Here is an 11,230-nt window from a genome sequence, read left to right on the forward strand (position 1 = left end):
CAAGATGGTGTCACTGTTGGTATGATTAAAATTTTAGCCCAGGATTTTACAAGATATCTCTTAGATATGGTCAATGCTTCGTTGAAAAATGCATGGATTCCAAGCATTTGGAAGATAGCGAAAATTATTTTATTGATGAAAGATGGAGGCAAAGGATACGTCTTAGATAATATTCGGCAGAATAGTACATAGTCGTCTCACAAAACATGTGCAAGATGTTAACGGCCTTAGCTCAGCACAGATTGAATTTCGTCGTGGATGCTGGTGGAAGGCGGCTGATTACTTAGCAAGGACAGCTCTTGACATCCCGTCCCGAATTTCAGTCTGCTGGCGATTTCCAGATTTCAGCGGTTCCAACACATATCAGCCAGGTTACGAGATCCTTTACTAAATACTAGGGGTGTGCGAATATTCGAAATTTTCGAATATAATTCGAATATTATATTTTTAGTATTGTATTCGATTCGAAATCCAAGTATTCGTGTTGTTTCGAATATTCGACCTGACGCGAACATTCGTACCGAGCCGAATATTCTATTGCGAGCACCGGCGTTCATTTCGGTCCGCAAGTCTTATCGACAGAGACATAACAATATGGCGGCGCCCAGAGCAATGCGTAACGTTGGGCCATGCCGTAGCTGACTACGCTGGTGAGCTTTGTGGCTACACCTGCGAAGCTGGTATAGTCAGAGCTGTGCACGAAATACCTCGCAATACGTGCCAGTTCAGTGCCAAGTAAGAGGGCATTTTTGGGACTGGAGAAGTCCCTTCAGCTAGAAGGGAACAAACTACTTCTGCTTGACCATGTGGAGCAGCCGGTGTTTCCCTTCACGACAACCTTTTATGTTCATCCCAGCAACGCGCTTTTGTGCTTATGGCAAGCTAGCCTTAATCAATGCTGTGTACTAGCCATCTTCTCTGACATTTCTACTCTTCTAAGATTAATGTTCGAGACTTTGATACTTTTTGTGCAGCCACACATATCTTTTGCGTTCATTCCATCACTGATAGTTGTACTGTGATGTTCTAGGGTGCTCAAATAATGTTGTGCAGTGTTTAAATGCGTCTGTCCTTGATTATTCGATATTCGGAACCAAGTATTCGTATTCGATTCGTATTCGAAAGTTTTGATATACTAAATACCACTGATTATCAGCGCTTAGCGTGTAAATGGAACGTGCGTTCGTGTAAAACCACGCTGTGGGAGGTATCAATGACGCGGTTGCGGTTCAGGATTTCCAGTTTATATCTATGCAGATGTGGGTGGTCACCGACAAACCTATGTGGCTCGTGCGGGGACGTTGAACCTGTAGACCATTTCCTTCTCTACTGTCCAAAGTTCGCACTTCAGAGCAAGATTTACCTGAAGGTCCCTCTTTCCAGGTTAGGGCTCCCGTTATCTATGCCAGTGTTATTATCGTTCGGTGCAAGCGCCAAAGGATTTGCATTGGGTTCAATTTGTGGGTTTTTCCATGATTACATAACTGCAACTGGTAGGTTGATTTGCTAACTCTTAAAATTCTTTGAGTTTCTTTTCTTTTCACCAAAATGTTCTTTGTTATTTCACTTCAAACATTCTCCGGTCGTTTTTCATGAATACATTTTTCAAAATTCACGTTTGGCTCCGATATTTTGTCGTAATCCTATGAAAATTTCCTTATTTATACCACTATTACTTGGCCAATCCCCCCACGTGGGTATGTGCCATTATAAAGAGGTGAAGAAGAAGAACAAGAAGAAGAAGAAGAAGAAGAAGAAGGGTGTTGCTGGGCTCGGGCCATGGCCAACGTTTTCAAGCCGGTTACACACGTGATTTTCGACCTCGACGGAGTGATTTTGGGTGAGTTGGGATCTGAGAATCATACTCCGTTTACGTAACGTCACTTCTCTCGGCAGCAAAGTGTCGTCAGCGCACTTGCACTTTTAATCCGCGCCTATGAAGGCGACGTTGAGAGGAACGGCCGTAGGCTAAGCGTGGGTACGAATCTGCTTTGAGCACCCTAAACTTCAGTTGAGCATTTCGGATGGGTTGAGCTAGTATCTGTGGATGTATTTCGTTGCTTTTCTAACGTGATTTCATTTTAGACAACGCTCACATCCCGTAAGCCTCATGCTAGTACGCGAACACATACTGAGCGAAGTAACCACTTGCGCGTAGTGGATCCAGCGGTTCGGCTGTGTGCATTGGTCTATGATTGCAATCTAGATCCCTCAAGTGGGCAATAACAAAAGCAGCGCGCACGAACACTTGTACCCAGAAACTACGGAAACGTAACGCCTAAAAGGTTCGCGTCTTTCAAAAAGCGATGTCATCAGAACTTCACTTAGTCCCCACTCTTTCTTTGTTTTAAGCGGGATAACCATTATAAGCAGAATATTTATGCTGTTTGTTATGCCATTACGAGAGCGCAGTTAAGGATATGAATTTTGAGCCCACTACCCTACTTTGCGCAAAATAGCCGAAGTTGTTGTCTTAGTGACATGACAATGTCATACCCCCGACGGGGGATAGGCCAGGGTTCAGTGAGGAGGAATAAGGGAAGGTGTTAGACTGGAGCTTAGCTAATGGTTGTGCTTTGGGTAATAAATCAGAAAAATTTAAAGAGGCAATTAATTAACCGCTGTGCCATAAAAAATCAAACATCGTCATCATCATCAAGCAAGGCGGATCAATCATCAATCAACAGCAGGTGCAAGACGCGTGACCACCAAGTCCACAGTAGGTAGACGCCATTGCTAGGAGTGCCTCCTCTGAGGAGTGTTTTCCACTGAGTGACTGGGTTGACCCAAAAGCAGTTACCGCTCGCTGTCAGTGCGCATGTTCAGATGGACCGAGCGGTGATGTGCTTCCGCACCTGGCCATTCGGGGCCGCTTGTGCATGTGCCATTGGTGGCTGATGGTGGCGGCATACGGTAGCGGTATGCGGTAACTGTATAGTAAGGTCTTCTATTGAGATGTAGCACTGCGTTACCGTATACCACTACCAGCAGCCGTCACCTGCGCACGTGCAGATGGCTCCATGTAACTAACTTCGAGGGCCTGGGGCCATTTGCGCATGCGCAGCAGGCGACTGCAGGTGGTAGAATACGGCCACACAGTGCTAGAACACTCTAGTGCCAAGCTAGTAACATGATACGGGTGACGGCACTTGTTGCTTGCAACTGGCTGAGTGAAGCGCTTCCGACTCGCACCTCGCAGACACGGAGAAGCTTCACGAGGATGCGGTGCAGTCCATCGCCGGCCGTTACGGCAAGAAGTACACGTGGGAGCTGAAGCTGCAGATCATGGGCACCACGGGCGTCGACTCTGCGCGCACCGTGATCCAGGCACTGGGGCTGCCGCTCAGCGTCGAAGACTACCTGGCCGACCTTGGACGCATCTACGCCGAGAAGTACCCGCACGTCGACCTCGTGCCCGGTGAGCCACGTGATGAGGAAAATCCAATCTTCTTGTTGTAAGAGAGTGAACACTGTTTGCAGCAGCAAGTAGTGGCGCCTTTTATTTACATTTATCTAACACCAAGCGATACGGTGATGGCATAGAGGTAAAGCATCCGTCTCGTGTGCAAGGGGACCGGGGCTCGAATCCCGATGCCACGCAATTCTCCAACGGATTAAAAAAATGGCTGAGGCTTAAGTTGGTTAAGCCTGGAGAATGCGAAGCATCATCGCGTCGCGTAATTTGGAGGCGCACAACCACAGCGACGGCGCGAGGTGGGCCCCTGTTTCTGTACTGTCGTGACGTCATCGTGTCACGTGGTGTGACGTCATGTATCACGTGATTTGGAGGCGCACAACCACAGCGACGGCGCGAGGTGGGCCCCCGTTTCTCCACTGCCGTGACGTCATCGTGTCACGTGGTGTGACGTCATGTATCACGTGATTTGGAGGCGCACAACCACAGCGACGGCGCGAGGTGGGCCCCCGTTTCTCCACTCTCGTGACGTCATCGTGTCACGTGGTGTGACATCATGTATCACGTGATTTGGAGGCGCATAACCACGGTGAAGGGCTGAAGTGGTAGCTAAAGTAGTATGCTTCGCATAAAAAACACTCCTTGTGTGTATAGAACTGTATGTGTATAGAAAGATGGTAATTTCAGGGATGAATACACTTTCTTACACACGCTGTAGAGTAATCGGCTATCAGATGTGCTAAGAGCCACAGTAGGAGGCATGACTGGGAGCGTAAATCAACAAGCCTCCATATCGATAGAACGCCTTACATTGCGCCTGACGCGAATCACACAGATGCGAAAAATCTCCATTCGTCGGCGCTTTCTGGTAAGGCGAGGCCATGCTCATTACGTGTTAACTATGTCATTTAGAGAGAAAGAGAGAATGATGAACAGAAAGGCAGGGAGTTTAACTATGGGCGACGCCCAGTATGCTACCCTGTACGTGGGATGGGGAACGGAGGGAGAGATAGGAAGGGGAAATAGATGTCATTTAAATTTGCACAAATGTAACGAGGACGCGAAAGACGAAAGAAATTCGTCGTAGCTCTTTGTAAGCCCGTGGTTTTTCTTAATGTAACTGTACGCTGTGTTATCAGCTGTTTTTTGTCTGGGAACCGCTCGCAAACAACACGAGCCAACCTATGATAGTGGTGTATGGTGGTGTATGGAGTTTGCTGTCCCAAAGCGACTCAGGCTATGAGAGACACCGTAGTGGAGGTGCAGTTAACAACTTAGCTTAACGAGCTTAACAACCGTGCAGTTTTTTGTCTGTACAGGTAGAACAAACGGTAGATGAGGCCCCGGCAAACATAACCATTGTTTGTAATTTAGAGTTGCTTTCAGGAAGTTTTGTAGCGTGAGCTACAGTGGCCGTGGATGAGCAGTTTCGCGTGAGCGTGGATGAGCCAAGCTGCGCATGCGCGAGGAACGAGTGACGTCACAGCTGCGCAGCTGGTGCGCCGGAGCCGACAAGAAGAGGGAGAGGATGATGAGGAATGACAGTCAGGCTACAGCCATAGAGAAGGAAAGCAAAGCCGCTGCTGAGCGGAAAAGTTGAATTCACCGGATCCCGAAATGGTTGCCTGGCAGTTAGCGGTTAACCGGAGGAAGAACGAACAGGCTAAGGCCAAGCACGCAGCGGAGACGCCAGAGCAACGAGAGGAACGCCTAGCAAAGCGGCGTCGCCAGGAGGCTGAGCGGCGTGCCTGGGCCTCTCAGCAGCAGCCTCAAGACGATGTCAAGACTCGCCGATCGACGGACTGTACGGTGAAACTCAGTGAAAGTGCCAGTGCGACTCGGGCCTTTTAGGCCAACTTTGTGAACAATCCGTTTGGGTATGTGTGCGAAGTGTGTGAAGGACTCTGGCGAACAAAAGACTTGACGCCGGTAAGTAGCGACATGCATGAAACGTCGAGTTTGGCGGCGTCTGAGTGGGGCGAAGAAGGTGGAGCCGTGATGGGGGTTTGTACGACATGCAAGAACTGTCTCGTTAAGCAACCAACCTGTCACTACTGCCACTTAGCTTGAAGCACTGTTGAGGTGTCCGCTGTTCCAAGAGGGCAGTTATGCGCCTTCCCGCTGGTTCAGGTGTCCACCGAGATGCATGGTCACCTCGCCCTCACCTCAAGCTACGTGTATCCTGGCATAGCAGAGCTAAGCCATTGCCAATTTTATGGAGCTCTAAATTGCTTAATATTTGATAAAACTGAGATCTCTTACATTCATATTTTAGTAATGCCTCATTTCACAGATCCACCTAACTTTTTGATGTAGTCCTCGTCAGCGGCTAGGAGCACCTCCAATTAGTAGCTACATGCTGCCGTAGGAAACAGGTTACTGCTGAGTACACCATCTATGCACTGGAGTCCTCTTCTCGGATTTCTTTTTATTTATCAAAGTGAAGCAAGGTAAGATCTCCACTGCTCAGCTTGCTGAAAACCCACTAAACACCGCTAGTACTAAGGCTGGTGCTGAAAGCTTACTCTCTAAGTGGGAAAGGGTTAAAACTTCTGCAGTAGTTGTCAGTCCTTTTGGAACTGACTGCGTTGACGCTACTCTTAATCATTCAACGATCGACCATTACTTCCTTTAGAGGCTAACTGCAAAGGGAGACAAATGGTAGTCTTCCCATGCACTGACCAATCGTCGAGAAGGCTATGCGGTGCACTTAGCTAAAATTTACCTGTCTTTGGAGTTAAGCGCAGAGCTGCAGCCATCGTCCGCAAGACTGTCTTTGACTGAGCGTGATATTGGGTCTGGCCACATGCAGGCGTGGACCGCCTGGTGCGCCACCTGCACGCGAGCGGCGTCCCCATGGCCATAGCCACCAGCTCGAAGCGCGTCTCCTTCACAGTGAAGACGGCACGGCACAAGGAGCTGCTGGCGCTCTTCCACCACGTGGTCTGCTCGGGAGAGAACCCCGAGGTGAAGAGGGGGAAGCCGCACCCGGACATCTTCCTCGTCGCAGCGTCCAAATTCGACGGCAGTCCGCCACCAGAGAAGGCGCGTAGATACTTCAACCACCCGCACTTCGCACCATTTAATTTTTGTTTGCATTTTTATAGCGAGAGCTGGACTCCTCGGGTTCCAACTTCCGATTTCGATGTCCATTAGGCAATGACCTTCAATGCTTCTTAAGGTCAAACTGAACCTAACTGCGTGGTGTTATGGTCCAAGCTATGGTAGTATGACCACGTTATCATATGACTATGACCATTGAGTACCTGACCTTTGACCCTGACATTTGACCTTGACATTTGATTCGAGACAGTGGAGGCCATGCTTAACAGAGCTTGCGCTCGTATAACTAGGCTCAATCCACGCTGAACCCCCGCCATGTTCAAATGTGATAGTATTAGAGTTGTCGTTCACAACAAAACCCCGCCGATGTCTTGTGTCACAAAATTAGCGGATTCGCCGAGAGCGGTCCGTGACTTTGTGACGGTGACGTCATCATAACCTGCCCACCGTGGCAGGTGGGAACCTGGCCATCAAATTGTTAGCAACATGCCCCCACTGGCAGGTGCAACGAAATTGTTAGTCGAGAGAGGTCACGTGACATTGTGACGTCATCACAACCTGCCCACCGTGGCAGGTGGCAACCTGGCCATCAGATTGTTACCAACATGCCCCCACTGGCAGGCGCAACGAAATTGACGGTTAGTCGAGAGAGGTCACGTGAAATTGTGACATCATCACAACCTGCCCACCGGGGCAGGTGGCAACCTGGTCGTCAGATTGTTAGCAACATGTCCTCACTGGCAGGTGCAACGAAATCAATTGTTAGTCGAGATAGGTCACGTGACATTGTGACGTCATCACAACCTGTCCTCTAGGTTGTCAGCAAACAAATTTTCTAGGCAGGAGCCTGCGCAGAGAATCGAAATCAAAAATGAGAAAAAAATGGATATATGGCAACGTAGGCGCCATCGCAGCATGGCGGACGCCTGCTACAGCAGCTAGTAGTCCGATATGGCAGTTAATGGATGGACATTTGCAAAAGAACTGGCGTACACACACACAGATTTTTCAACGGAAGATGTGACAAATGTCAAACCTAATGTCATCGCATGCCACTCTTAAGGTGACCTAAGCGTCCTCATAGTTGTTTTGCCGTGATTTTTACTTTTTGGCACGTGATATGATTTTCACAGATGGCAATACTTGGGAAGTTTCTTTTTTACTATTCAAGTGGGAAGTTTCACAAGTTCTGGAATTCTAGCTCTTTTAGAATGAGCCAGGAATGGGGCTGGTAAAGTACACGAGATGTGACTTTTTGCAAATATGAAATGTAGCTGCTGCAATGCTAGTTGGGGAGCCAGAAAGGACATATTTAGTACTTCGGACATGGAATCAAACTCATAGCTCAGCTGCTTTTGAAGGAGAGGTCGCGCCTGCTAACACAATCCTCGAATTTGTCGCTGTCCCTGCAGAATAGCTCGGCGTCCGTGATGTTTAGCTGTTTTGCACGTATTACAAGTGCACGGCTACTGTCAATTAACGGTCGCGGCGGCTGCGTTCGATGGAGGCGAAATGCGGAAGCGTCCGAGTACCGTTATTTTAGTGCAGCCCACAGAACCTCAGATGGAAGTGAATTAGAGCTAGAGCTTCTGCTATGCTGTGCTTTACAGAAGCTCATTTTAGATTTAGTACGGCGAAAGGCATTATTGTTTTTAGATTTTGTTCGATACTTTTCTTAAGGTTTTCCGAGTTATGAGGTCAGTGCTGCCTTAGCTTTAAAGGAATTGTTTTCAATTTTAACTTTGAGCATCAAACGCTTATTGATGCTGTTTTCAACATCTTACAACAAAGATGAAAAAAAAGAAAAACGAGACAGGCAACGTCAAGAGCATTTTTTATCATCATCATCTTCGTCGTATTATTGGTAGTCATCACTGTTAGCCAGGCTAAGTGGGACATCAAAGAGATGCCCTTTTAGAAATCACGAATACTTTATATTTTGGTCTCGTTGCGGCGTCCGTGTGCTGTCAAACGGGAAACCTTGACGCTGCACCCGAGGCTCTACTGCGCGTTTAACTGTGTATACTTTTCTTCGACAACTAACCACAACTATCAACAAATCACTAAAGTATCACTACATTGTTACATTTGATTACAAATATTTCACACACGTCGAAACACTTAAAAACAGTGAAATATGAGACATAAAAGTGTAACCGGTGTTATCAGCAAAAATAGCATGAATGAAATAAAACGCTGGCTACTTGGTGAATATTCCAAATCTATAATGTTCATTGAATGTGAAAAAATGAAGGCCTGGCTACAAGGCGACTCTCCAGTTCTTCCAGAAGTGGCACAATTTACTTAGGTTACGCTCAAGCAAAATTAGCAGGACGGCAAAGAAGTGAAATGGCGGATGCTTTGCAAGAAAGTGCTTTTACTTAGTTTCAAATGCTTTATCCCTTACGAAAATTACTTTTGACAGTCTACACACTGTCCACAAACTTTTGTCTTTCAAGTCTACAGACAAATCCCCGAGACTAATCTATAAGCAATACGAATGCTATAGACATTCTATAGGCAATCTACAGATCTAGGCCATACAGTTTTAATAGACTTTCGTCTATAGGCAGTCTATTGACTATGAATAGACAAAAGGAAACATCTATAGGAAGGCAATAGAGCCTATAAGACTTCCATAGACAGTCTATAGGCCATTTTTTATAAAGGATGGCATGGTAAAATGAAGACAACTCTCACAGTGCTGCATAACTTCATAAGAAATTTCATTGTCGCAGTCGGTGGGAGTTCGTGATAACAGCAGGGGGTAGTTCTGCTGGCAGCCTGGAGGCTCAAGAGGGCGCTGTTTTGTTTAACACTGCATTCGTCTTGATTCCAGGTGCTGGTGTTCGAGGACGCGCCCAAGGGTGTGACCGCTGGTCTCGCCGCTGGCATGCAGGTGGTCATGGTCCCCGACCCGCGCATGGACCAGAAGAACAGGCGCCGTGCGACGCTGTGCATCGACTCCATGATGGACTTCCAGCCGGAGCTGTTTGGAATGCCGCCCTTCAAGGACTCCGCCGGAAAGAGCTAGCGCGCGCCATATCCAGAACAGTTGTGCGGACAATCCCAAGGACTGCGCTTTCCCGTATTTTCATTGAGAGCATTACCTCGTGCGTCTAGACGTTTACTCTAGGCGTGGGTTTCGAATACAAGTGTTCTTGGTGAGACATTTACATTGCGCGCTTTAGTAACCTAGGCCTAAGTGTCATGTTTTGGGTCACTATTGTGGGCAAAACTGCGGCCGCTGAAGTTGCAGACACTGATGCGATCACCGTGGTGAAATTAGTAGAAACAACTTGGTTGAAGAGCCCTGTATTGTGATAATAATGACCAGTCAGTGAATTTCGGAGAGAATTTGTTTCTTAGCCTTAGGAATTGCTGTGAAATTACGTAAGGGGTGCGTATCTTACAAAGGCAGTATGCCGTTCATCTGATGGGCTCTATTTTTTGGCGTTTGATTAATAAAATACGCAAATCATAATAAACTTTCTAAATCGAAATTGTGTTGACGTCGATGTTCACAGCTGGGTAGTAAAATAGTTCTTCCTGCCATGGTTATCGCCCAGATATCGAATAACCGCGTTTAGGCTACAGGGTAAAAGTCGGAACGAGGTCTGACCATTATTTTCTACTGATCGTAGAGGAGATAAAGAGCGGGGCTGGAATGGCCAATAAAGGCTTAGAAATGAGCCAGACACACCTGGGTATATCACACTAACTAATGTGAGGGGTGTGAGAAAATTGGGCAAGCCTGCTAGTGTTACGCTAACTTAGCCATTCTGGACGCGCAACTTTCTTTCCATTTGGGAAGTATTGTTGAAGAATAATTCCTGTATCAAAGAATATGCTTTCAATATCAGTTTTCCCTGGGCCACTCGAATCTTATTAAATTAAATCTCGATAGCTAGGTCTCGCAGAAAAGGTTTGCCGGCGTAAACCTATCGAATGGATGAATAATAACAACACCTGATTTGAAATGGAGTCGTGGCTAGTGCCACTGTGTTTTGTATTAAGGCGAAAGCCTTTAACGGCTAATTTTACCGTCCGTTCGTCCGGCGTTACATCCAGCGCCTGGGGTGACTCATCGATGAACGCAGCTGCCAAAAGCTGACGTCATCTTCGTCGACAGGTGGAGCTGTCGGCGCGGCGGCGTCGAGCGCTGCTCAGTCGACAGTTGGTGTGCGGCAGCTAGTGGAGAAGGATGGCTCCCAAGCGGTGCAGCCGTAACAAACAAAGGCAGTCATTGGCAGTCGAAGTAGCGCGACAAAAGGCTTTCGCCTAGCGCACTTTAGGCTGCCAAAGGGCCCCCACAGTTTTTTTTTTTTTTTTACAGCGAAAAGCTATTTTAGGGAGCTCATATACACCGGAAGTTTGGTCCCGGCCTATGCGCGCTCTCGCCCTGGCGTTTCGCGCCGTACTGACAAGTGCGGAAGAGAAGGGACGGACGTCGTAGTAACCAATACCCGGGCCAGCGCTGGATTAAGGGGGGGGGGGGGGGTCTAAGGGGCTGCAGCCCAGGGCCTCGCCTCGGACGGCAGGAGAAGGGGCCCATTTATTCTAACTTGCTTAGTATATGGAACCGCGGGTAATGGAACTTTGAGCGACACATATTAAGTGAGAAAACCAGAACGAGATGGGCCCCCACCTTATGTAACTTCGTTTAGCCTAATCAGTTGGGGAGAGCTTGTCGAGCTGCAAAAGCAGGAATCCCGAGCCACTCCGGAGGGGGGCCTCCTTTCTTACGAAGCG

At 47.7% G+C, this 11,230-nt stretch overlaps 1 protein-coding gene across 1 annotated transcript; it reads left to right on the top strand.

The window, feature by feature from the left end:
* The first annotated feature begins 1,779 nt into the window (after positions 1-1,779).
* On the top strand, positions 1,780-9,893 carry LOC149347094 (pseudouridine-5'-phosphatase-like). The gene is made up of 4 exons (XM_089586866.1): positions 1,780-1,840; positions 3,200-3,418; positions 6,228-6,460; positions 9,318-9,893. Exons 1-4 carry the CDS (start codon positions 1,780-1,782, stop codon positions 9,510-9,512), a joined length of 708 nt encoding a protein of 235 aa, XP_089442992.1. The 3' UTR covers positions 9,513-9,893.
* The last annotated feature ends 1,337 nt before the right edge of the window (positions 9,894-11,230 follow it).

Source organism: Amblyomma mixtum, chromosome 4 (assembly GCF_055824585.1).
Source record: "Amblyomma mixtum isolate Tamu chromosome 4, ASM5582458v1, whole genome shotgun sequence".
NCBI lineage: Eukaryota > Metazoa > Arthropoda > Arachnida > Ixodida > Ixodidae > Amblyomma > Amblyomma mixtum.

What these genes read in the sequence shown, in the direction of transcription:
- LOC149347094 (XM_089586866.1), top strand. Translation starts at nt 1,780, where the DNA reads ATGGCCAACGTTTTCAAGCCGGTTACACACGTGATTTTCGACCTCGAC. An exon ending in GCACGTCGACCTCGTGCCCG is followed by an intron (nt 3,419 to 6,227) that starts GTGAGCCACGTG and finishes GGCCACATGCAG; the next exon opens with GCGTGGACCGCCTGGTGCGC. An exon ending in GCAGTCCGCCACCAGAGAAG is followed by an intron (nt 6,461 to 9,317) that starts GCGCGTAGATAC and finishes TCTTGATTCCAG; the next exon opens with GTGCTGGTGTTCGAGGACGC.